This window comes from Pseudorca crassidens, chromosome 3, assembly GCF_039906515.1.
Source record: "Pseudorca crassidens isolate mPseCra1 chromosome 3, mPseCra1.hap1, whole genome shotgun sequence".
NCBI classification, from domain to species: domain Eukaryota; kingdom Metazoa; phylum Chordata; class Mammalia; order Artiodactyla; family Delphinidae; genus Pseudorca; species Pseudorca crassidens.
Window position 1 is genome coordinate 106338866 of NC_090298.1, and position 27729 is coordinate 106366594.

A 27729-nucleotide genomic window follows, 5' to 3' on the forward strand; every position below is an offset into this window, starting at 1 on the left:
CACCCTATGCCAAACAACTAGTAAGACAGGAACACAACCCCACCCATTAGCAGAGAGGCTGCCTAAAATCATAATAAAGTCACAGACACCCCAAAACACACCACCGTACACGGCCCTACCCACCCGAAAGACAAGATCCAGCCTCATCCACCAGAACACAGGCACTAGTCCCCTCCACCAGGAATCCTACACAACCCACTGAACCAACCATAGCCACCAAGGGCAGACAGCAAAAACAACGGGAACTCCAAACCTGCAGCCTGCAAAAAGGAGACCCCAAACAAGACAGAGAAACACACAGCAGATGAAGGAGCAAGGTAAAAAGCCACCAGACCTAACAAATGAAGAGGAAATAGGCAGTCTACCTGAAAAAGAATTCAGAATACTGATAGTAAAGGTGATCCAAAATCTTGGAAATAGAATGGAGAAAATACAAGAAACATTTAACAAGGACCTAGAAGAACTAAAGATGAAACAAGCAACGATGAACAACACAATAAATGAAATTAAAAATACTCTAGATGGGATCAATAGCAGAATAACTGAGGCAGAAGAACAGATAAGTGACCTGGAAGATAAAAGAGTGGAAATAACTACTGGAGAGCAGAATAAAGAAAAAAGAATGAAAAGAACTGAGGACAGTCTCACAGACCTCTGGGACAACATTAAACGCACCAACATTCACATTATAGGGGTTCCAGAAGAAGAAGAGAAAAAGAAAGGGACTGAGAAAATATTTGAAAAGATTATAGTTGAAAACTTCCCTAATATGGGAAAGGAAATAGTCAATCAAGTCCAGGGCTTCCTGGAGTCCTGAGAGTCCCATACAGGATAAAACCAAGGAGAAACATGCCAAGACACATATTAATCAAGCTATCAAAAATTAAATACAAAGAAAAAAATATTAAAAGCAGCAAGGGAAAAACAACAAATAACATACAAAGGAATACCCATAAGGTTAACAGCTGATGTTCAGCAGAAACTCTGCAAGCCAGAAGGGAGTGACAGGACATACTTAAAGTGATGAAAGGGAAAAACCTATAAACAAGATTACTCTACCCTGCAAGGATCTCATTCAGACTCAGTGGAGAAATTAAAACCTTTACAGACAAGAAAAAGCTAACAGAATTCAGCACCACCAAACCAGCTTTACAACAAATGCTAAAGGAATTTTTCTAGGCAGGAAACACAAGAGAAGGAAAAGACCTACAAAAACAAACCCAAAACAATTAAGAAAATGGTAATAGGAACATACATATCGATAATTACCTTAAATGTAAATGGATTAAATGCTCCAACCAAAAGACACAGACTGGCTGAATGGATACAAAAACAAGACCCATATATATGCTGTCTACAAGAGACCCACTTCAGACCTAGGGACACATACAGACTGAAAGTGAGGGGATGGAAAAAGGTATTCCATGCAAATGAAAACAAAAAAACCTGGAGTAGCAATTCTCATATCAGACAAAATAGACTTTAAAATAGAGACTATTACAAGAGACAAAGGAGGACACTACATAATGATCAAGGGATACATACATAATGCACTACATAATAATCAAGGGATCAAGAAGAATATATAATAATTGTAAATATATATGCACCCAACATAGGAGCACCTGAGTACATAAGGCAAATGCCAATACCCATAAAAGGGGAAATTAACAGAAACACAATCCTAGTAGGGGACTTTAACACCCCACTTTCACCAGCGGACTGATCATCCAAAATGAAAATAAATAAGCCAACACAAGTTTTAAACAACACATTAAACAAAATGGACTTAATTGATATTTATAGGACATTCCATCCCAAAACAACAGAATACACTTTCTTCTCATGTTCTCATGAAACATTCTGCAGGATAGACCATATCTTGGGTCACAAATCAAGCCTTGGTAAATTTAAGAAAACTGAAATCATATCAAGTATCTTTTCTGACCACAACGCTATAAGACTAGATATCAATTACAGGAAAAAAAACTGTTAAAAATACAAACACATGGAGGCTAAACAATACACGACCAAGAGACCACTGTAGAAATCAAAGAGGAAATCAAAAAACTACCTAGAAACAAATGACAATGAAAACACGACGATGCAAAACCTATGGGATGCTGCAAAAGCAGTTCTAAGAGGGAATTTTAGCAATACAATCCTACCTCAAGAAACAAGAAAATTCTCAAATAAACAACCTAACCTTAAACCTAAAGCAATTGGAGAAAGAAGAACAAAAAAACCCCAAAGTTAGCAGAAGGAAAGAAATCATAATGATCAGATCAGAAATCAATGAAAAAGAAATGAAGGAAATAATAGCAATGATCAACAAACTAAGAGCTGGGTCTTTGAGAGGATAATCAAAATTGATAAACCATTAGCCAGACTCATCAAGAAAAACAGGGAGAAGACTCAAATCAATAGAATTAGAAATGAAAAAGGAGAAGTAACAACTGACACTGCAGAAATACAAAGGATCATGAGAGATTACTACAAGCAACTCTATGCCAATAAAATGGACAACCTGGAAGAAATGGACAAATTCTTAGAAAAGCACAACCTTCTGAGACTGAAACAGGAAGAAATAGAAAATATAAACAGACCAATCACAAGCACTGAAATTGAGACTGCTATTAAAAATCTTCCAAAAGCCCTGGACGAGATGGCTCACAGGCGAATTCTATCAAACGTTTAGAGAAGAGCTAACATCTATCCTTCTCAAACTCTTCAAAAACTTAGGGGAGGGAGGAACACTCCCAAACTCATTCTACAAAGCCACCATCACCCTGATACCAAAACCAGACAAAGATGTCACAAAGAAAGAAAAGTACAGGCCAATATCATTGATGAACACAGATGCAAAAATCCTCAACAAAATACTAGCAAACAGAATCCAACAGCACATTAAAATGATCATACACCATGATCAAGGGGGTTAATCCCAGGAATGCAAGGATTCTTCAATATATGCAAAACAATCAATGTGATACACCATGTTAAAAAATTGAAGGAGAAAAACCATATGATATCCCCAATAGATGGAGAAAAAGCTTTCAACAAAATTCAACACCCATTTATGATAAAAAACCTCTAGAAAGTAGGCATAGAGGGAACTTACCTCAACATAATAAAGACCATATATGACAAACCCACAGCCAACATTGTTCTCAAAGGTGAAAAACTGAAACCATTTCCATTAAGATCAGGACCAAGATAAGGCTGTCCACTCTCACCACTATTATTCAACAGAGTTTTGGAAGTTTTAGCCACAGTAATCAGAGAAGAAAAAGGCATCCAAATCGGAAAAGAAGAGTTAAAGCCGTCTGTTTGCAGATGCCATGATACTATACATAGACAATCCTAAAGATGCTACCAGAAAACTACTAGAGCTAATCAACGAATTTGGTAAAGTAGCAAGATACAAAATTAATGAACAGAAATCTCTTGAATTCCTATACACTAATGATGAAAAATTCGAAAGAGATATTAAAGAAACACTCCCATTTACCATTGCAACAAAAAGAATAAAATACCTAGGAATCAACCTAAGGAGACAAAAGACCTGTATGCACAAAACTATAAGACACTGATGAAAGAAATTAAAGATGATACAGATGGAGAGATATACCATGTTCTTGGATTGGAAGAATCAAGATTTTGAAAATGACTATACTACCCAAAGCAATCTACAGATTCAGTGCAATCTCTATCAAACTACCAATGATATTTTTCACAGAACTAGAACAAAAAATTTCACAATTTGTATGGAAACACAAAAGACCCCAAAGAGACAAAGCAATCTTGAGAAAGAAAAATGAGCTGGAGGAATCAGGCTCTCTGACTTTAGACTATACTACAAAGGTACAGTAATCAAAACAGTATGGTACTGTCACAAAAACAGAAATATAGATCAATGGAACAGGATAGAAACCCCAGAGATAAACCCATGCACATATGGTCACTTTATTTTTGATAAAGAAGGCAAGAATATACAATGGAGGAAAGACAGCCTCTTCAGTAAGTGGTGCTTGGAAAACTGGATGGCTACATGTGAAAGAATGAAATTAGAACACTCCCTAACGCCATACCCAAAAATAAACTCAAAATGAATTAAAGACCTAAATGTAAGACCAGACACAATAAAACTCTTAGAGGAAAACATAGGCAGACATAAATCACAGTAAGATCATTTTTGAGCCACGTCCTATAGAAATGGAAATAAAAACAAAAATAAACAAATGGGGCCTAATGAAACTTAAAAGCTTTTGCACAGCAAAGGAAACCATAAACAAGACCAAAAGACAATCCTCAGACTGGAAGAAAATATCTGCAAACAAAGCAACTGACAAAGGATTAACCTCCAAAATATACAAGCAGCTCATGCAGCTCAATATCAAAAAAACAAACAACCCAATCCAAAAATGGGCAGAAGACCTAAATAGACATTTCTCCAAAGAAGATATACAGATTGCCAACAAACACATGAAAGGATGCTCAACATCATTAATCATTAGAGAAATGCAAATCAAAACTACAATGAGGTATCACCTCACACCAGTCAGAATGGCCATCATCAAAAAATCTAGAAACGATAAATGCTGGAAAGGGTGTGGAGAAAAGGGAACCCTCTTGCACTGTTGGTGGGAATGTAAATTGATACAGCCGCTATGGAGAACAGTACGGAGCTTCCGTAAAAAACTAAAAATAGAACTGCCATACGACCCCGCAATTCCACTACTGGGCATATACCCTAAGAAAACCATAATTCAAAAAGAGTCATGTACCACAATGTTCATTGCAGCTCTATATACAATAGCCAGGACATGGAAGCAACCTATGTGTCCATGGACAGATGAATGGATAAAGAAGATGTGGTACATATATACAATGGAATATTACTCAGCCAAAAAAAGAAACGAAATTGAGTTATTTGTAGTGAGGTGGATGGACCTAGAGTCTGTCATACGGAATGAAGTAAGTCAGAAAGAGAAAAACAAATACCATATGCTAACACATATATATGGAATCTAAAAAAGAAAAAAAATGGTTTTGAAGAACCTAGGGGCAGGACAGGAATAAAGACACAAACGTACAGACGGACTTGAGGACACAGGAGGGGGAAGTGTAAGCTGGTACGAAGTGAGAGAGTGGCATGTACTTATATATACTACCATATGTAAAATAGATAGCTAGTGGGAAGCAGCCGCATAGCACAGGGAGATCAGCTCCGTGCTTTGCGACCACCTATGTGGGTGGGATAGGGAAGGTGGGAGGGAGACGTAAGAGGCAGGAGATATGGGTATGTATGTATATGTATAGCTGGTTCACTTTGTTATAAAGCAGAAACTAACATACCATTGTAAAGCAATTATACTCCAATAAAAATGTTTAAAAAAAAAGAAAGAATAAATGAAATGAATATAGCACCTGAAATCAAAGCGAGCGTATGGGAAAGGAACAATAAGGCTTCATTACTGAGCTAATATTAATAAAGTTAGTGAAGTAAAGAAACTATATTTTTGGCAAAGTTGATGGTTTCAGCATTAACATTTCAAGCTAATAATATGTAGAAAGCAGCTGAAAATTCAGGCTAAATCTTTAGAAAGTTATTGGCATCTATCTATGGATAAAGACAGTTGAAACCATCAATGTGAATATAATCAGTGAGATGAGAATATAAAGGAAAGAGAAGAGAACATAAGAGAGGGTGTTAAAGATAGTTACAAAGGAGGTATATTCACTTGAAGGAAGAAAATCAAGCGAGAATAAAGAAAAAGTAAAAAGGTCACCAGAATTATTGAAAGTCTATTTAAATTTTAATCAAGTCAAGTGTGGTAGGTAGAATAATAGCCCACCAATGACATCAGAGCCCCAATCCTGGAGACCTGTGAATATGTTAGTTTACATGACAAAGGGGAATTAAGATTATTAATTGATTGGTCCTGCAATGGGGAGAGGACTGTGGATTATCTCGTCCTGGCTGCAACATAATCAAAGGTCCATTTGAACGGAAGAGGGTGGCAGAAATGTCAGACTCAGTGAGAGGTTTGAAGATGTCACACTGCTAGATTTGAAGAGAATGGAGGCCACTAGCCAAGGTATGAGGTCAGCTTCCAGAAGCTGGAAAAGTCAAGACAATGGATTCCCCTCTAGGTACGCCAGAAGAAATGCAGTCCTGTCACCACCTTGATTTCAGCCCAGTGAGATCCATTTTAAACTTCTGATCTCCAGAATGTAAGATAATAAATCCGTGTTGTTTTAAGCCACTAAGTTTATAGCAATATGTTACAGCAGCGATAGGAAACTAATACACCAAGGAATTATATTTAAGAAGAAACAGGGTAATCAAGAATAGCGAATGCTATGAGGGATTCAAGAGAATAAAGGTAATTTTACGAAAGGATAAGAAACAGGTGCTAAGGAACTTAAGATTGCTGGTACAAACTAAGCTTTTAGGCGACTGTAGTGAAGAAAGTCAGAAAAAAATGGTATAGTGAGATGTGACCAAAGAGATGGAGGAGAGAGCTTTTGTGTTAATGTGGTTTAGGATGGCCTTGATTGTAGGTAAAGAGTAAGAGTCAGGGGTTTCCCTGATGGCGCGGTGGTTGAGAGTCCGCCTGCCAATTCAGGGGACACGGGTTTGTGCCCCGGTCCTGGAGGATCCCACATGCCGCGGAGCGGCTGGGCCCGTGAGCCATGGCCGCTGAGCCTGCGCGTCCAGAGCCTGTGCCCCGCAGCGGGAGAGGCCACAACGGTGAGAGGCCCGCGTACCGCAAAAAAAAAAAAAAAAAAAAAAGGGTAAGAGTCAGGAAAGAGAAGAGATGCAAGCTAGAAAATGAATTTATTAATAGCAAGAGTTAAAAGGAGTCTAGAAAGGTGATGGAATTAAGCATGGAGCTAGAACATTCTACTCTGGAAAGATGGGAAGACACTTCATCAAAGGCAGAGAAAATGGAAAATGAGGATGTAGTAATAAAGGGAATCTGAGGTTGAATAAGTTCATGTCAAATAGCTTCAGTCTATAGAATAAAATAGAGCACAGATGTTACAAAACTTTAATGTGCATAAGAATCACCTGGACAGCTTATTAATCATGCAGACTTTAACTTCTAGTCAGGATTTGTTGGTACTTCACTTCTGCTCCAAACACGGAACAATGACAAATAATATACAAAAAAGACAAAACAAAAAGAGCCAGCTGGTTTCAAAATACAAGATGAAAATTTCCTTGGACCAGAAATAGAATTGCTAAGCTGTAACTACAGCTGAAACCAGGGGTTTGCTGGACTCCTTCCCCAGAAGCTGGCTGTGATGGGCAGGAGATCAGAATTATCCCTGATGACAATACGGTGTGATAAATACTAAAGCAGGAGTAGTGCAGGGTGACAAGGGAATGCAGAGGCAAAACAGATCAGGAGAGACTTACACAGGAAAGTGACAGTTAAACTGAAACATAACAGGCAAATAGATCTAAAACAGGCTACAAAAATGAAACAGAGTATTGTTATCCAAGCAGAGAGAAGAGGGCACAAAGACAAGGCAACAAAGTGCACGACTTGAAGAACAAGTAAAAGTTAATGTGTCTGAATCACAGACTGCATAGAAAGAAACAAGCCTAGAGATGTAAGCAGAGGATGACATGCAGAAACTGTCTCGAGAACAGGAGACTAAGGAGGGATATGACCAAATCTGTGTTCTAGAAAAACCATCGTGGCTGCAATGTGGAAAAAAGATTGAGAAGAACAAGTAGGAGATAGGGAGACCTCAAAGAAAGCTGTCTCAGTAATCCAGAAAAGAGACCATAGTGATAAAGGCAGAGTGAAGCGGATGGATTCAAAATATATTTAAGATGTGGAATCCATCTAAATTCTTGGTGATAAAATGGTTGTATCAGGAAAGAGAGGTATTAAGAGTGCTATCCAGATTTATGCCTTGGGCTAGAAAGTGGGTAGTTGGGCCAATCACTGAGACAAGAGACTTGAGAAATGCTGGTAAAGGTACACACAGAGAGTTTGAGATAACTGGGGGGCATCCAAAGCATACATGTCTGGTACGCAGCTGCATACAAAGGTGGGAAGCTCGGGAGAGATCTAGGTTCTGTTTCTGGGAGCCAATTGCGTATAGATGTTGTTGTTGGTTTTTTTTTTTGGCGGGGGCGGCGGGCAGGAATGTCAGGTAACATAAGAAATGGAGAAAGTCCACCTAGTGAGCTGGCTGAAATTAGTTTCACTTGACTGGTAGGGATATTCTCTAGGTTACAATGGGTTCTAGAGTAAGTCAGAAGAAACAAAGAATGACTGTAGATAATCCCTAAGTGTGATGTGAAAGGAAGAAAAAGAAAGGGCAGTGGCTCAAGGGAAAGACGGAAAGGAAAGGATATTTTTTTAGGATCATGGAAAACACTACGATCCACTGTACATCCAATGTATGGAGGACTAAAGCTTGTTATCTACTACGTAATATCAATATTTTTGTGTTATTTCAGGGTTTTACTATAGTATGACTATATATACCTTCTTTGTCCCTTTTCCTCTAGTTATAGGGAAGTATATTTAAAATACTCTGTGTGATAACATTAATAGGCAGTAAAGGAACCTTTTAAATTAAAAGGTTTTTTGTCCGCTTAGGCAAAATAATAGCATTTTCTTCTATGACTGTAGCAATGTAATGCATGGTTCCTTTTTGGCCTGAAACCAAGAGTGCATCTTTCTAAATACTAATTTGGAGTAACTCAGGCATGAAGTAATGGCAGCAAGAGGCAATTCTATCAGAGTGTTTTTAAGACTGCAACAACAATTGGAGAGCTATTTGTATTTCAAAATACATGAAAATTTCTGATAACATAGTCAAACAATATGAGTTTAAATTTTTGGTCTGCATCCCCAAATGATATCTCTTGGGAAGTGTAGCTATTTACCAGGTGTGGTTTTTCCTTTTCTTCCTATTTTTTCTTTTTTTTATTTACTCAGGGTGGCAATATTTTGTTACCTTTTGTTAGTCCAAGACAAATAAGACCAAATTATTTACAGGCTGCAAAATACTAAAGGCTTAAAAGGATGACATTGAGCTTCTGTAAAAGAATATTTCTAACAATTGAGTGATGAATTGTTTAAACCATGTCTTCTCAAATCTTTCTTTCTTCCAATTTTCTCTGCCCTCCATAATTATCTTAAAAATTTTAATATAGAAAAATTAAATTGAAAGGCTCTTTTAATGTTGAGTAAAACCTACAATTTTAACAACATAAAAGTCAGGAAATTCCAAAGTTAAATTCACTATAACCATTTGGACTTGGCAAAGGTGTAAGCATTTAATATTTTCTGTTCCCATTTTTTCTTTTAAACATCAGTACATTAAGACATAATCATAAAACCCTTGGGATTTTTAAATGTGTTTTGGCATAATGTAGTAGGAATCTTAATTTAAGAAATCTTGATCTTTCATCAATAATTTGATGATGCATCAAGGCATTTATTTTGTATTTTCTAAATAAATGGCATTAAGTGAAAATGTGTCCTACCTTCCATTATAGAATTATTATATAAATATTCATTAGCCTCTGTGCTTTTCATACTTATCGCCATAAAAGGAAATAAATTCAACAAAAATGGTATGCCCAGTTACTAAGACACATACTATATGCAATTCTTATTAAAAAAAGTTAATCTTTGAATTGTTACAGTTGTATTTTCCTGGGTTTGGCTGATTTCCTTATTCCCCTGATAGATTTCATTCATATATATCCAGTTTAAATTCAATATGTAACTGTACATACACTGAACTGCACAGACATATCTGTGTTTGTGCACAGATTGGATTGTGTAGGTGTAAGTATGCAGGGGTCACTCCTAAGGCTCACTCAGCCTGTAAAGCACACAATTTGATTTGCTCAAGGAGGTGATGGAGTTGCATAAATCCAACAACTCATCCACTAGCATTCTGTGTGCAAAGTGGCAAATTCAAAATGGCTGACTGGGAAAACTCACCAAGACTGATTGGACCTCACTGGGGTCACACTCTGGGCTGACAGAGCACAGACACATTTGCACAACATATTGAATGACTGCTTTACAGTACAAGACAGAATTGTTGCTTATCCACAGGAAGTAATCTGGACAATTCTCAAGGACACTGAAGCACCTCAGGGGTCTTCACTGAGATTCTGAAAGACCTTCATGTTTGAAATTCACTTTTCTTTAAATTACTCACAGGATCTGTCTGATGATTTATGCAAAAGTTAAATGTTTGCCTGCAGACTTACAACTGTAAGTCATGAAGTTGAAATGTTTTCAAATAAACTGAGAAAATATGTGGTAATGAGTATTTGAAACCGTAAGGGTGCAAGCAGAAAGTAACTTTTTATTTCTCCCACTGCCATTTTGCACATTTTCTTTTGACCAGTTCTTTCTTGACCCTAGGAAATTTCAGGCAGCTCCCTTAGGTTTTCCTACCCTTTTTAGATGAACAAAATGTCTGCTCAAATGCAACAAACCACATAGTTCTAATTTCTCATCCAGTTAAAGCTTTTCCTCCTTCCCAGTTTGAGCCTGCAGAAGCTTAGAAGCCTTCAGCAGTGGAGATGTGGTTGTCTTTTTTCCTTCTATTTTCCTATTCCTCCCTCCCAAGACAGCAGCTATTAAGAGTTCTTTCAATGCTGTAGTGGGGAGGAGAGAGGACACGTACTGGTAACAAAGATTTTACTTGGTTGGTGGAGATGTTATCTCACAGATTTTTCCTTCTCAGTCTCCTTTGCTGGTTCTTTCTCATCTCCTGGACCTCTAAGTGTTGAAATGTTCTAGGGCTCAGCCCTTGGATTCTTCTCTATCAAAATGCTCCCTTTATGATCTATCTATTCTCGTGGCTTTAAACATCAGCTACAAGCTGAAGACTCCCAAACTTATATTGTGAGCCTCGACCTTGCTCTGGACCTTAACCCATATACGCAACTACAAATGGCTACCTGAATGTCTAATAGGTGTCTCAAATTAACCATCTAAACCTGAGGTCATGGTATCTACCCCCCCACCCAACTATGTACCCCCCACAGATGTTCTCCATCTCAGTTAATGGGAACTGTGTGACCTCCCTTCGGAAAACCTTGGAACTACTCAATTCTTTTGTTTCCCCAGCTCACAAGTGACCCTCAACAAATTCTGTTGGTTCAACCTTCAAAATACATGAAATTCAACCATTTCTTATCACGTTTACCAATAAACTCCTGGTCTAAGCTATCATCAAAACTCACACTACTGCAATAGCTTTTTAATTGCTCTCCCTGCATCCACATGTTCCCTTATCATCTTTTTAACCACCCAGCAGCCAGAGCAAATCTTTTTAAATGGAGGTCAGAATATTTCACTCCTCTGCTCAGAACTCTCCATTGACTCTCATTTTGAGAACTCAAATTAAAGTCCAAAGTACTTACCTGGGCCTGCAAAGCCCCACAAAATCTGGCACCAGACTGCATCTCTAAACCTGTCACTTCCTAGTCACGGTCCTCCTTACCCCTGTGCTCCAGTCACACTGGCCTCTTTAACATTCTCTCCATCCCTCAGGCATGCCCCTGCTTCAGAGCCACTGCACTTGCTGGTCCCTGTCAGGCATCCACCTCCCCTCACAGCCATGGTTTTCCCCTCACCTCCTTCACACCCTCATTCTCACCCAGCTTTGATTTTCTGATGGCTTTTTCACATCTGACAGACATGGTGTAGATTTTTACTTGTTTACTGTTTGTCCCTTGTTTTTACAATGTAACCTGCATGAGAGAAAGGATTTTTATCCGCTTGTTCACTACTCTTTCCCCAGGGTCTAGTAGTGTGCTAGGAACTCAATAAATATTTTTCTGAATGAATGATTCTGGCATCAGTGCCCTCTGGGCATGGTGGCTACAAAGCCTAATACTTTTACTGATATTTTGGGAAACCTCAATGCTGAGGTCTCTCACTTCTCACCGCTGAGCCCAGGGATACCTCCTCTATCTGACCACTTGTAAGTCTCTCAACAGCCCCAGTTTTCTGACAGTTTATCCCCAGGCTAGGATCACCCACCCTACAGGAATCCATGTGGCAAGAGCTCTTTTCAAGAACACCCAACCCATCTCCTTTCTGTGGGGTCCTCACTTGGGAGGTGGGAAACTCATGTATCTTTTGCCTTTCAAACTCTGGAAATGCAGAGCAGAGAGTCTTCAGATCTGGGTTGGGCTCCACTTCTTTTGTTCCCCCTCCTACACTCTAGTTCATGGGCAACACTTTCCAAAAAAGATCCTCACTACCCTTCAACTTCTTTAAGGATTCTCTCTTTTTACACAGCCGAGAGGTGAGGGATGAACCAATGAAGGCAGAACAATCTTCCCCTTTCTTTTCTCCCTCATCTCACTCCATTGTTCACAAGTTATGCAAATGATAAAGACAGTAGTTACATATAATATAACAATATTCCTAAAAGAAAAACACAATCAAATTTTAATTAAGTGTTTAAAGAGGAGCATGTCCTAGAATATATTTTACCATGAGATCCACATACTTTCTTGATTCTAGATAGAAATATTAATACTCGATTAACTAGTCACTACAAATAGAGTGTCCACACTAGTACACAGGATTTATATAAAATGCAACATCACACTTTTTGGAAAAAGAAACATCAACATGAACAATCTTCTATCTTGAAGCTATAGGGAATATTTTTAATGTAAAATCAAGTTTCAAACAAATGTCAGAATGCTATACTTCCTGTTTTTGTTAGTTAACTATAAAAAATATTTTTTTATCATATGGTAAATTAAGGGAAAAATATTCCATGTGGTAGGAAAAGTTATGATAACCTAATTGGTGATTAGCTGTATTCTATGAGTTTGTTATGAAGAATTAATTTTCTAAGCCAACAACTAAACATTCACAATATGGATTTACTAAAGTATTAGATGAGAAATTTTTAGCAAACTTCAAATGTTTTCTATTACAAAATATCTTCAATGGCTTCCAATCTGTTGTGCTTAGAACCCAGCAAAACAAGAAAGGAACCTTTGATAGTTTTTCCCAACATTACTGAAAGCATTTTTTTATATGCCTTCATGTTAAAACAGAACCTATTTATGTATAAGCATATAGCAGTAGTTTTAGAAAAAGTTTGCTCATATTTTTGTTTGAAAATTTTTATTTTAAAAATAAAATACTAACTGCAGTAGCATACACATCCCTTCTTTTTGAGTGCTGCATTGATTCACAGACCACATACAGGTAGATGCTTAAGAGTAGAAGGAACTGGAATGATGTTAATGATGTCAACAGAAATTTTCTTGTAATTTCAGGAATAACCAGGTTTCTAATTACAGTCTAGGTAACAGCAGAGAAGAATAGAAAAAGAGCAATACTATAAGAAAGGATGGGAAGAAGAGGAAACAACAATTGGAGATAAGAAAGATAGACCTAGAAAGAAAGATAACAGAGCTAAATTTTTTATGATCTTATTAGCAGCCCATTCCTTTCCTTTTGGAACTCTCTGGCAAACATAATGGTGACCCTGAGTTTCAGTTTGGAGAACACATTTTCAGAAGTAAAACAGCTTTGTGATAATAATAACAATAACTATAATGATGATAATAATAAATCTTACAATGTCATTTCTAAAATTCTAGTCATTAAAAATCACATCTCCATACCAACTGCTATATCCTTGAATCACTTATATTACTTTTTACTTAATATATTTCTGTATGCATACTCATTTAAAAAATTTAAATAAGAGGATTTTTAGGGCACTGAAAATAGTCTTTATGATACTGTAATGATGGATACATGTCAGTTTTCATTTGTCCAAATCCAATGTGCAATACCAAGAGTGAACCCTAAGGTAAACTACAGGCTTTCAGTGATTATGATGCATCCATATACGTTCATCAATGTAACAGAGGTACCACTCTGGTGGGGGATGTTGATAACGGGGAAGGCTCTCCAGTGCTGAGTCAAGGACTATAGGAGAAATCTCTATACTTTCTTCTCAATTTTGCTATGAGCCTAAAACTGCTCTAAAAAATAAAGTCTCTACAAAAAATTTTAATTTGAACTTTGTTATAATGAATAATACTTTCAGGAATAGCATTCACAAACACATAGTTTTGATGTATTAGTTATGTTTTTTTCCTTAAGACATTTTAATGGATTATAACTATTAAAATAAAATTTGTTTGTCCATGACCCACCTAAAATCACCTAACCAGTCACTAAGAAAATAGCTATAAAATTAGGTAAAGGGAAGACAATTTGAAATAGGGCAAGCATAGTGATAACCATGATAATCAAGAACAGGGGTTGGCAAACTGCAGCCTATTGCCTGTGTTTGTAATGAAAAGTTTTATTAAAACACAGCCACACTCATTCATTTATGTATTTAATGTCTATGGCTGCTTTTGCATTAGGGTGGTAGAGTTGCATATCAGCAATAAAAGGTGACTTCCATCTCCAAAAATATTTATTATCTGGCCCTTTACAGAAAAAGTTTGTCGACCTGTGATCTAGAAGGACTCTGCACTCAAGAGTGCCTTGAGTTTGCTTTAATTTAAAGAAATGAAACTGGAAATCATAAGCATCTGGGGGAGGTTTATGAGACAATGAAAGTTCCTGAGGTCATTTGGGAAACCACTCTCAAAAAGAAGGCCCACTCCCTGTAACAGAAGATTGGAAAACGAAGGTCAACACAAAGTTTTAAGTTAAACTGAAATGTTAAAGGATGTATCACTTTTATTATCTTCTCTTTTCATTTTTTATTAACTAGCAAATAGTACTGATTTTGCTGGATAAGAAAGTCCTCACCATAATCCCTAATACATATAAGAACAAAATGAAAAGCTGTTTACTTCTATGTGATATGAACTCTTATATGATATTCTATCACAAATTAGAGAAGGGAAATTTTGATTTATAGTCACATACTCCTGGTAGCATTTCCAAGAATTTGGAAGTTGAAACCTAAAGCTTAAAAATATGTTTATGCTTCAGATTAGCATCAGCTACAGCTAGTTAAATCAAGCCGTACTAAATTTAGTATGATGGTGTACAGCTGTTAGTAAACATTGCCCAAATTGTCTTCTGCCAATCACCAGAATTCAGCCACGCTAGACTGTACAAACCCGCAACTTTGCCCTGCATTTGTCCTATGTGCACTGCTGCTGGACTGAGACAAAAATATACTCAGACAGCTTTCATAGTTAAACTGAAAAAGACATGTTAACATGTGAAATATGAAACCACCGTCCATCAGGAAAACCAAAGCTTACACAGAAAACACAGTAACTCATATAATATCCATATGATGACACTGAAAGAAACTTGCACATACTATAACTAAATTTATTCATTTGTTTATTTTAAATTCTGTGTCCTTGAAATAAGAGCTGCTTAAAATAGTTGTCTTCTGGAAGTAAGTAAAACAACAGGTACTTGGAGAAACAATTTACTTGACCTTTTGACCAATACAGCAGGAGACTATAGTTAAAATTTTCAAAATCATTTATATTATCCTTGATTAATTGCACTTAAATCTAGCAAAGGCAGAGTATAGATGAGAAACACTTTACACTGAAATATGAAAGGATTATATTTAATAGAAAGAGAGATTCCTAATTTGGGACTATGAAAGAAACACAGCTTAAGCATTATCACAGCTTTGTTTATTTATATCTTGACTAAAATGGAAGCTCTAAAATTAATTAGTAGCTCCTAAAAATTTTCACCAGTCCTTCATACATTTTTCCATGCCTAGGTGGTGAATGTAGTATACACAAGGTCAGTAACTGACAACACTTGTAAAAAATGCAGTCATGGATCAAGGTATTATATATCAAATTTTGTTACATTTTTACCTGACTACACAGGACATTTCTTTAGAGTAGACTAATTTCCTTCGGGCACTGAGCCATGGTAATTTGTGAGATAGCTTTTCTCTCTCTCTCTCTCTCTCTTTCAGTAGAAGCTAAATTTACATATCGAGAATATTGTAAAACCAGCATTTTATTTTGTTTATTTTGGCCTGCATTATTGCCTTTACATTTCTACTATAAAACAGCAATGACTTAGTAAAATGAATAAATGAGGGAGCATATTTGAGTTTATATCTTTTTTTTTCTAATGTCAAAGCTCAAAATGTTCACCTGATCCTTTCATTCCAGGGTAGAACAGATTTTTCTATCACTAACACACACCTACTTTTGCATCTCTGAGAACGGTTTTTTGCAGGCTCTCAATTTTTCCAGTGATCTTCAGCAGAAAGTGAACTGCAAGAATCATGTAAATTACTTTACCATGCTTTTTTTCATATTTATTTAAAAAGGGATTTAAATATACAATGGCACTGGGGAAACACTGGTTCCACCATTTGGGAAAATTTCCCTGAATCCACTAAAATACAATTTCCTGACCATTGTGTTATGCTAAATAAATAAAAGTCCCCTGGGCCTCAAATATCCATTTCTGTAATTTGGGTGAAACTGGGGCTAGAGGAGTAAAAACAGGGTGAGACGTCAGGAATTAATGGATAATCTTAAATCCCCAGTTCCATGTTCCTTCATCATGATGATGGGTTTGAGTCCATTTCATTGTTTGTTAATACTTTGGTCAGAGTAGGCAAATATATGCTCCAGTAGGTCAATTTTGTTTTGTTTTGTTTAAGATTAAAAGAGTTTATTTATAGGAAACTGTACTACAAGTAATAACTGAAATGTTATATTAGAACTCTTTTACAATTATTTTTTTAAGATCTCAAATCACATGGTTTATTGAATCTTTTATAATTAAATTGTCTATGCTATATATCCCTGCCATCTTTAACAAAGACCTAAAAAAGGCCAAATGCTTTCTTTATCTTATATAATACTCATAAAAACCTTATATAGAAAAGACCATTATTATCTCTACTGTAAAGATAAAGGCATTAATTTGCTTGAGATCACACAGTCCCCACATGCTGCTGAAGCACAGACCCTGACATTTGGGCCCCAAATCTTGTACTATTTGCTCCTATGCTCTCCTCTCTCTCCACATTTATTTCCTGAATTGTACTTGAAACTTAAATTGTCATTTCTCTCTACAATTTTCCTCTTGTTCTTGGAATGAAAACTTTAAAAAATAAATTTCTTGTAAAAGAAAGTTAAATTGTAAAGCAATTATACTCCAATAAAGATTTTTAAAAAATCACATTTAAAAAAAAGTTAAAATGTGACCTGAATATTTCTAATTTTTTTTCTAATTGATTCAAAACCTAGATCACAAGCTAAAGAATATCTTTTTGTTACATAATTTTCTTTTGGAATATGTATTTTTCACAGACCTCATGTCTGTAATGATGATGCTACCCATAATGCCGTAAATAAAGAACTCTTTCTCCTTCAGGCTTTCGTGGAAAAGTATGTGTGCAACTTTCCATGAAAACCATTTCATTTAGGTTTAAATTAAGGGAGAGATGTCACTTCAGTAACTCAGTATGAAATATTGCTGTGAGTTGCCTAAGATTGCCAAAGTAGTGCCCAAGTTACTTAATGCATGCATTTTAATAGCAGAAGTCATTTGTGAGAAGAAGCTGAAAGAGTTTAGACTGGCAACTTCTGATAAATACCCTAGAAAGTGATATGTGCTGATTTTGCCTCAAATGTCAGCCCCAGGCTGCTGTTTGGCTGCTCCTCTGGACTTCCTATCATTCTTGCCTGCTGGCCTCACTTTCTTGGATGTGACATTTCCATTCATGAGACACATGGGGGGCTTCTAAAGTCAAAATTGAAAACCCCACTGCTAACCTGGCCCATATGCCCTTCCCAAATGGTTATGAAAGCATAAATGCTTCAGATTTCCATTTTAGATTTTAACTCTTAACATATATGCAAAAAATTTCTAAGCCACTCAAGGCTCTGCCTCCCAAGATAAATGCATCATGAAAAGCAGATTCCTTAGTGCAAAGAACTTTTACTATCAATTCATTTGATTACAAGTCACTGTCTACCTTCTATGGGGGGGCGGGGAGAAAGAGAGAGAGAGAAATGAAAACACAGGGAACTTGCTGGATGTCATTTTTGCTTAGCACACACAGGAAGCAATGGCAAGTTGAGCCAGGCTTTGATTCTCAGAGCTAGTAGTTCCATTTAAATAAAGTTTCCATTATTGTCCCTGTGTTATAAAATTAATAACTTTGTTTCCAGGGGAGAGGGTATGGGGAACTGGGAAGAAGGAGGCTGGGGACTAAGATCAGGTTAACTTAGGAAAATGAGCTTTAGCAATCTTTGCCAGTGTGCTGGACTTGCCCAGAATTTAATCCTGTTCTCAAGGAGGCGTTTGGGCTATTATAGGCTCCATCCCTTCTATTAATATACCTCAAAAATGAGACTGAATATTGAAGGCTGTTGCCAGGAAAATGCTATGCTGCAGATGAGGTGATGCTTCAAAAGCCAAGATACGGAAACAACCCAAGTGTCCATCAACATACGATAGATAAAGAAGATATAATGGAATATTACTCAGCCATAAAAAATGAAAATTTACCATTCGCAACAACATGGATGGAACTAGAGAGAATTATGCTTTCTGAAATTAGTCAGAGAAAGACAAATATTGTATGTTATCACTTATATGTGGAATCTAAAAAATAAAACGAATGTATGTGCAAAACAGAAGCAGACTCACAGATATAGAAAACAAACCAGTGAATATCAGTGGAGAGAGGGAAGGTGGGAGGGGCAAGATAGGTGTATGGTACACAAACTACTATGTATAAAATAGATAAGCAACAAGGATATATTGTAGAGCACAGGGAAATATAGCCATTATTTTGCAATAACTTTAAGTGGAGTATAACCTATAAAAATATTGAATCACTATGATGTATACCTGAAACTAATTTAATATTCTAAGTGAAGTATATACCTCAATTAAAAAAAAAGAGTAGGTCATGCTTAATGCTTTGGGAAAATATAAATAAATTGTAACATGTGCAAAACAAAAACTAACAAGATATGGAAATGTTTGCAGTATCTTTGCTTCTCCTGTATGATTTCTTAATCTGTATCATGAGCTCAAAGCCTCGAGGAAAAGACCTAAGGAGTAATTTAGAAGATGGGAGTCTAGCCCTGTGAGCCAGAGTGGGCTCACTGATCGCTCAGCAGATGCTTCTCTGAAAGGCAGCACACAGGCCTGGGATGAGGGGGGAGGCACCCTAACTGCAGAGTGTCAGGCTCTTTGTGCCCCAATCAGGCATCAAACAACAGTAGGTGGAAACAAGGCTCAGCATGCTAAGCCTTGTGACCTAAGCTGCCTACACAGACATCAATCCTAGTGGAAATGTGAATGAGTCACCCTTTGGGAAATGAAGGGATCAAAAAGAGAGGTAGATATCCCTCCGGAAAATCAGCGTATGTGTGTCTGCAAGTATACTGACCACTATTCACAATAGGAAGAACCAGAAAACGATGCCCATCAGTGAGAAAGTGGATAAACACACTAAGATAAAGCCACATAATGGAATATTATATCCTATTCTAAAGAATGAACTAGAACAACATGCAACTATATAGATGAACCATTTCATTATAATAAAAGCTCCACACAGATCAAAATTTTTTTGTAAAATTTTAAAAACTGAAATAATAATTAACAATAATAAGTGAAATATCTATAGGTGTAATACAACCATCTAAAAAAAGCCAAAAAAATGTAGAATCCAGATACAAAGTGTGGTTGAGGGAGCACCATGATCAATACGGGTTATTATCCTGGCCCTGGCTTTTATTTTTGGTAGTTTCATGGGTACTTATTACATTATTTAAAGCAACTTAAAAAAGCAGGCTATGACACCCAAACATTGAGAGGACCCTTGGACACAGGGTCTGAAATGACACTGACACCTGGAGGTGGCATCATGGTCCCACATTAGTATGAGGATACAGAAGAGCCAGGCAATGAATGAAGCTCTGGACCAGGTTCAGGTCACAGTGGGTCCACTGGGTGCACGGACCCAGCCAGTATTCACTTCCCAAGACCTCAAATGTCTAATTAGTCGGAACACACCTATTAGTTGGCACAACTGGCACAGACAGCACTTGGCCTGTAGGGCAAGAGCTATTATAGTGAGGAAGGCCAAGTGGAAGCCTCTGAAATTGCTCCACACTTTTAGATAGGGAATCAAAGAAAAAAAGAAAGCAGGGTTTGTGTGGAATAATAATGAGATTATGCCATGAAACAAATACGGTGATGAATAAAATTCTGTGCAACTGAGAGAGAGAGGGAGCATAGATATGTAGGTAGATGTGTGTATATGTGTGTGTAGAGAGAAAAGAAATCCTGAAATAGACAAATGCAATCACCATAAAGTAGAGCTAGATTGACCTGTTTCCTACTTTAAAAGTCCTAACCTACCTATTTGCAAAGGAGCAGCCTGTGTTTTGACTCCTGCATCAGCTGTGATTTCACTGGGCCATGAAGCTCATTTGCAGTTGATGACCAGGATTTTTGCAGCTTTTTGTTTAAAGATGATTTAAGAACATGTTTCTTCACAATACAACTACTACATACACCCTTTAAAATAATACTTATATTTTTGCCAAAAGCAAATTATAATCAGCTTCATTGTATTAACACCCTGACCTCTTCCTCTTTTACTATTAATTTCTCTAGACCTCTGCTATTGACTCCCTTCTGTGAATAAAGACAGAATTAGTTCGGTTCCAATTTTCCCTACTGTTGTTCTCCTTCCCCTGCAATTTCAATTCTAAAGTCATAAAGAATGGATTATTTTAGCACAGTGGTACATAATAAACTTTCATTTTAATAAACAGAAAATATAGCAAAATCTCCACAGCCAGTACAAGGATCACCGAAATGGGTCTAACTCTGACCTTGCTGGATTGCAGGGCATGACCACAGAATGCAATGAGCAAACAGGTACCCCTGTTGCTTCTGCTGTCTCCATGAGTTTCCCCCTGTAAATACAGTCCATGAGTTGGAGTGTGTGCTGCCCGGTCACCCACCTTTGCTTGCTCAACAGAGCTTGCTGAGAGTGAAAGCTCTGGAATGAATCTAGCAGGTTGGACCCCTGGCTCCATGGTTTCCTAGCCATTAAACCTTGCAAAAGTCACTCAGACTCTCTGTGCCTCAGTCTCTTCTTCTGTAAAGTGGGTTAATAATAGTAACCAACCTCACAGCACTGTATTATGATTTAATAAGAAAACCCATGTAAAGTGGTTTAAGTATAGTCGAGAATAAATTAAGTGCTCCATAAATATTAGCTTTTATTAATATGTTATTTTGGCACAAATTACCTGCAGGCAGACTCAGACAAAAAATTACTAATAATGCACAATAAAAAGTGTTGTGATAGAGGAATACCTTATTTGTTATGAGAGCAGAAAGTAGATTTGAGTTTAACAGCGTGGGCTTTCTTATTTAAGGGAGAGGGGATTTATGTTTTAACTACAGTGTTGCAAATTTCTTAAGAAGATTTAAAAGCTAGTTCTGTGTTTTTTAAATTAACGACCTAAAACGTTTTCCAATGTTTACAGTCCCCTTACTTGAATCTCAATTTTTAATATGTAGTTTTCTTTGGGAGAAATAGTCAATGAATTTATTTATTATTTATTTTAAAGTTAATACACTTTTGGTAATATGAGTAAAAGTAAGTACCTTTCAGTTTAGCACAGACGTTTATTTTCCACGGTTTATCAGCGTTGGAACAGCAGCTAACGATACTGTGCCAACAACTTTCATGAGTTTCATGAGCATAAATAAATACATTTGTTGTCACAAATCCCAAACAACTAAATACTGTGGTAATGGAGCAAAGCTGAAGACCCTTCAGAATAAATTGCAAACAACTATTTGACATGTAAAGGGCCACGGAAGGGAAACTTTCCAATACAGTGATGCTATTTTCCTGCCTTCCATTTAAGCCAGGAAAGAATAACTAGCTCAAGGAATGTCAGAGAAGGTATAGTCTGGGAGGAGGGATCATGTAAGGACATCTGGTACCTACTTGTGCTTTATCCAAGTGGACTGAAATTCAAAATAACATATTTTATTATAAAAAAGAAAAATGTGAACAGTCTTCTGATACACCATTTCACATTATATTGATATGTTCTGCTTTTCTTCTTCATTTAAATTAAACAGACATTTAGATGAATGAATCTTTGAAAAGCGTAAATAACTGAAACAACTTTCTTTCTGGATGTGAATAAATAGTTTATTCCACCAAAGAATAATTTTGCCCACTGTATGACAGAATTAGGAAAAGGTTTTGTAGGCAATCTGGCCCAGGAGAAATAAGATATGACTTCTGTAGACATGAGAGGTATTATTGAATCTGGGATACTAACTTAGTGATGGGGGAAAATAACTGATTCTTTTACAGACAAACAGAGAGAGAGAAACATATATTCCTTTCTGCTTTGGACTCAGATTAACTGCTCGGACAGTAGCCTATAACTGAACATGAGAAAAAAGAATCCACCCGACTAATGATGTGAAACAAAACAGGCCTCAATGATAGATACAGAGTCACAGGTTTCAAACATTAAATTAGGAGATGAATGCTCCTTCACCATTTTTTTTTCATTTTAGTATAAACTATATATGTTCAAACTTCCAGTAGAACAAGCCTTTTAGGATAAGATTTTAGTTAAGAAGATATCCCAATGAACAAGCAGAAGATAGTTCTTCCTCTTAAATAGAGAGTGAAGGTCCCTGACCTCAAAAGCATTTCCTGCAGGTGACCAAAGAGGGACAATGACACAAAAATCTAAAAATGCTAAACTGCACTTAAGGTTCATGCTCTTGGTTTTTGAACTGCAACCAAAGTAAAATAAGATTATTAAGAAAGTGAAAAAAAAAGTCAGATGAAGGAAAAATTCCCATCATGAAGATTACTGGCCTCTTTCCAAAAACAATTTCAACTCTGGCCCCATATTTTCTTTTCTTTTGGATATTCAACCCAAGTAAAAGAACTTAACTTATTATCTAGCCTGTTCCCAATGAATCAATATAGCTTACGATATATCAGGAACTGTTCCAGTCTCTTTGATATAACATGAACCAAGACAGAGTTTTTGTCCTCAACGATCTTACTCAAGTGTTGAAGTGAGATGGTCAATAAACAAATACACATACAAAAAAATCAATAACACAATTTTTCAAAGTTATTAACATGACTTTGCAGTTTCTTGTTAATGCTACCACCACTCCCCTAATGACATATTCAAAGCTCTAGAGTTACCTTTCTTATTTCTGAACAGATCTAGTAACTTACAGACTGAAAAAGATTTCTTTGGAGAATTTCATTGCCATATGAACAGAAATATAAAATGTGCTATAATAGAAATAGGGAGGGCATCATTTGAAACTAAATCTTTTAGTACTTCTATATTTCACATTCATTGTAATCCACATAAAAAATTAAAATCTTACCTTTGACAGTTGGTCAAAAGTAATTGCTATCATCGTATTTTTATTTAGAACAAACAGTAGCTTTAAACTTATGGCAACACTTTTGCATTGATACTACATAAACTATATGTAAGCTGACTATAATTCAAAACCTGTAACTGAGTGTAGCAACAGTTTATAGTCTTTCCAGATATATTATGCCACCAATTACACTAAATAATTTTATGTAAGGAAACACCACTTGATCTTTTACATAAAGAGACACTATAACCCAAAGAAAATTGATAATACTCACTTTTAAGACCTATTCAAATAAATATGACTTAGACACAAAGTAAAGGCTTCATAAAATCCTTAGCTTTCAAATTCTAATCACCACTTCTTCCAATCATACTATTCCCCACCAATCCCAAACATTAAATCACATAATTTTTTCTCGGCTTTGGTTAAATGGATTTGGCTGCCTGGGCAGGAAATAAGGAAAGAGACGACTGGATTCAGGGCTCCAGGTGGCGCCTACATTACATCAATAGCCCCCTTTCCTAAAGAACATAGACAAGTGCGAATAGAGTGGCACTGACTTTCGCCAAACTGTGTCTTGGTTCTATATGTTGTTTTTATGAAACGTGCTGTAGAAAAGGCTCATTCCATTTCAACTAAGAAGTAATACATTGTTGGATGATTAATGGAAATGTCACAACCACTCTCATCAATCGGCGGCTGTGCCTTCTCACGTATAATCAAACACTCTCCTTGTTCCTCGGAACTAGTCTGTACCCAATTTTAATGTTTGATATAATTTCATAAGTGAAATAGAAAACTATTTCATTAAGGAAAAAATATAAATGGCTGGATTACTCTGACTCTTACTAAAACAAACTGAGATAACAAATGTAAAATGATCATTGGCTCTTTTTCCAAATCAACCCCATTAATTACACAAACTAATACAAAACTACTCTAAGGTTATTCCTTCACTTTCATATTAAAATAAATAATTACAATTGTGATTAAATCCTCCAAAACTCAAAATGAAGTCATGTTTTTCTTGGATTCAGAGTCAACAATTAGACATGTCCCTCAAAATAGAGACCCTTACCTTCACATTTCTGAGTAGTTTCACTCTGCTTGTGACCAGCAGGACATTTGCATTCAAAAGAGCCCACTGTATTGATGCAGTTTCCTCCCTGGCATATCCCAGGAATAGCCTGGCATTCGTCAACGTCTGTAAGAAGAAAGTATTTTCAATATAGATATCATTGATTTTCACAATATCTATGTCTATTTGTACATACATATTTCTTGAATGCACAGAAGATATTCGCTTGTTCGCAAGAGAATGAGGTGTGAGGAGTCAGGATCCCTTTGTATGCATGCATTTTAACTTATATAAATGGTATATGTTAAAGATCTCATTTTGTTTCTTGATTTTTTCTTTTAGAATTTTGTTTCTACAAACCATCCATATTGTTATGTGGGCAACCAATCCCTTGCTTTGATTTGCTGCAGAACACTTAGTGTGCTTACTCTCCCGGTGATGGGCACTCAGCATCCTCCAACTTCTCACCACCTCAGGTGAACAAACAGATAATATGACTAGACGTACATCTATTAAAGTAATTTAATTCATAGTTTAAAATCTTTGCCCAAAGAAAACTTCAGGTCTAGTGGCTTTGCTGTTAAATTCTTTCAAACATTTAAGAAAGAAACAATACCAGTTGTACACAAATTCATACAGAAAGAGAAGACACTGCCCAACCCATTTTATTGAGCTGGCATCACCCTGAAACCAAAGCCAGACAAAGACATCATAAGAAGGAAAACGAGGGGCGGAGGGAAAGATGGCGGAAGAGTAAGACGCGGAGATCACCTTCCTCCCCACAGATACACCAGAAATACATCTACTCGTGGAGCAACTCCTACAGAACACCTACTGAACGCTGGCAGAAGACCTCAGACCTCCCAAAAGGCAAGAAACCCCCCACGTACCTGGGTAAGGCAAAAGAAAAAACAGAGACAAAAGAATAGGGACGGCACCTGCACCAGTGGGAGGGATCTGTGAAGGAGGAACGGTTTCCACACGCTAGGAAGCCCCTTCGCGGGCGGAGACTGCGGGAGGCAGAGGGGGAAGCTTTGGAGCTGCGGAGGAGAGCACAGCAACAGGGGAACGGAGGGCAAAGTGGGGAGATCCCCGCACAGAGAATCAGGGCCGACCGGCACTCACCAGCCCAAGAGGCTTGTCTGCTCACCCGCCGGGGCGGGCGGGGCTGCGAGCTGAGGCTCGGGCTTTGGTCGGAGCTCCGGGAGAGGACTGGGGTTGGCGGCGTGACCACAGCCTGAAGGGGTTAGTGCACCACGGCTAGCCGGGAGGGAGTCCGGGCAAAGGTCTGGAGCTGCCCAAGAGGCAAGAGACTTTTTCTTCCCTCTTTGTTTCCTGGTGCGTGAGGAGAGGGGTTTAAGAGCGCTGCTTAAAGGAACTCCAGAGACGGGCGCGAGCCGCGGCTAAAAACGCGGACCCCAGAGACGGGCGCGAGCTGCGGCTAAAAGCGCGAACCCCAGAGACCGGCGCGAGCTGCGGCTAAAAGCGCGAACCCCAAAGACGGGCGCGAGCCGCGGATAAAAGCGCGAACCCCAGAGACGGGAGCGAGCCGCGGCTAAAATGGCGGACCCCAGAGACGGGTGTGAGCCGCAGCTAAACGCGCGGACTCCACAGACAGGCGCGAACCGCGGCTAAAAGCGCGGGCCCCAGAGACGGGGCTAAGGGTGCTGCTGCCGCCACCAAGGGGCCTGTGTGCGAGCACCGGTCACTAGCCACACCCCTCTTCCGGGGAGCCTGTGCAGCCCGCCACTGCCAGGTTCCCAGGATCCAGGGACAACTTCCTGCGGAGAACGCACGACGGGCCTCAGGCGGGTGCAACGTCACGCTGGCCTCTGCCGCCGCAGGCCTGCCCCACACGCCGTGCCCCTCTCTCCCCCCCGGCCTGAGTGCGCCAGAGCCCCCGAATCAGCGGCTCCTTTAACCCCGTCCTGTCTGAGCAAAAAACAGACGCCCTCCAGCGACCTACACGCACAGGCGGGGCCAAACCCAAAGCTGAGCCCCTGTGAGCTGTCAGAACAAAGAAGAGAAAGGGAAATCTCTCCCAGTAGCCTCAGAAGCAGCGGATTAAAGCTCCACAATCAACTTGATGTACCCTGCATCTGTGGAATACACGAATAGACAAGGGGAGGTGGACTTCAAGAGCAAGATCTATGATTTTTTCCCCTTTTCCTCTTTTTGTGAGTGTGTATGTGTATGCTTCTGTGTGAGATTTTGTCTGTATATCTTTGCTTCCACCATTTGTCCTAGGGTTCTATCCGTCCTTTTTTTTTTTTACTTTTTCTTAATAATTTTAATAACTTTATTATACTGTACCTTTCTTTCTTTCTTTCTTTCTTTCTTTCTTTCTTTCCTTTCTTTCTTTCCTTCCTTCCTTCCTTCCCTCCTTTAGACAAACAATCATCCCAAATTGAGGAGGTGGACTTTGAGAGCAAGATTTATGATTTTTTCCCCTTTACCTCTTTTTGTGAGTGTGTATGTGTAAGCTTCTGTGTGAGATTTTGTCTATATAGCTTTGCTTCCACCATTTGTCCTAAGGTTCTATCTGTCCCTTTTTTTCCAAATAATTATTTTTTAATTTAATAACTTCATTATACTTTATTTTATTTTACTGTATCTTTCTTTCTTTTTTCCTTCCCTCCTTCCTTCCTTCCTCCCTCCCTCCTTTCTTTCCTTCTTTCTTTCTTTCTTCCTTCCTTCCTTCCCTCCTTTCTTTCTTTCTTTCTTTCTTCCTACTTCTATTAATTCTTTCTCTCTACTTTTTCTCCCTTTTATTCTAAGTCGTGTGGATGAAAGGCTCTTGATGCTGCAGCCAGGAGTCAGTGCTGTGCCTCTGAAGTGGGAGAGCCAACTTCAGGACACTGGTCCACAAGAGACCTCCCAGCTCCACATAATATCAAACGGTGAAAATCTCCCAGAGATCTCCATCTCAACACCAGCACCCAGCTTCACTCAACGACCAGCAAGCTACAGTGCTGGACATCTTATGCCAAACAACTAGCAAAACAGGAACACAGCCCCACCCATTAGCAGAGAGGCTGCCTAAAATCAAAATAACTCCACAGACACCCCAAAACACACCACCAGACGTGGACCTGCCCACTAGAGAGACAAGACTCAGCCTCATCCACCAGAACACAGGCACTACTCCCCTCCACCAGGAAGCCTACACAACCCACTGAACCAACCTTAGCCACTGGAGACAGACATCAAAAA

At 38.0% G+C, this 27729-nt stretch overlaps 1 protein-coding gene across 2 annotated transcripts in view; it reads right to left on the reverse strand.

Annotated features, from left to right (window-relative positions):
* The window catches only part of FBN2 (fibrillin 2), a 285484-nt gene that overhangs the window by 128075 nt on the left and 129680 nt on the right, over positions 1-27729 (reverse strand). Inside the window, exon 7 of one of the 2 annotated variants that reach the window (XM_067731630.1) lies at positions 24517-24642. The exons of the other annotated variant lie outside the window; for it this stretch is intronic. Coding sequence (XP_067587731.1) covers positions 24517-24642 — 126 coding nt within the window. The remainder of the gene's footprint in view (positions 1-24516; positions 24643-27729) is intronic. 2 annotated transcript variants of the gene reach the window in all.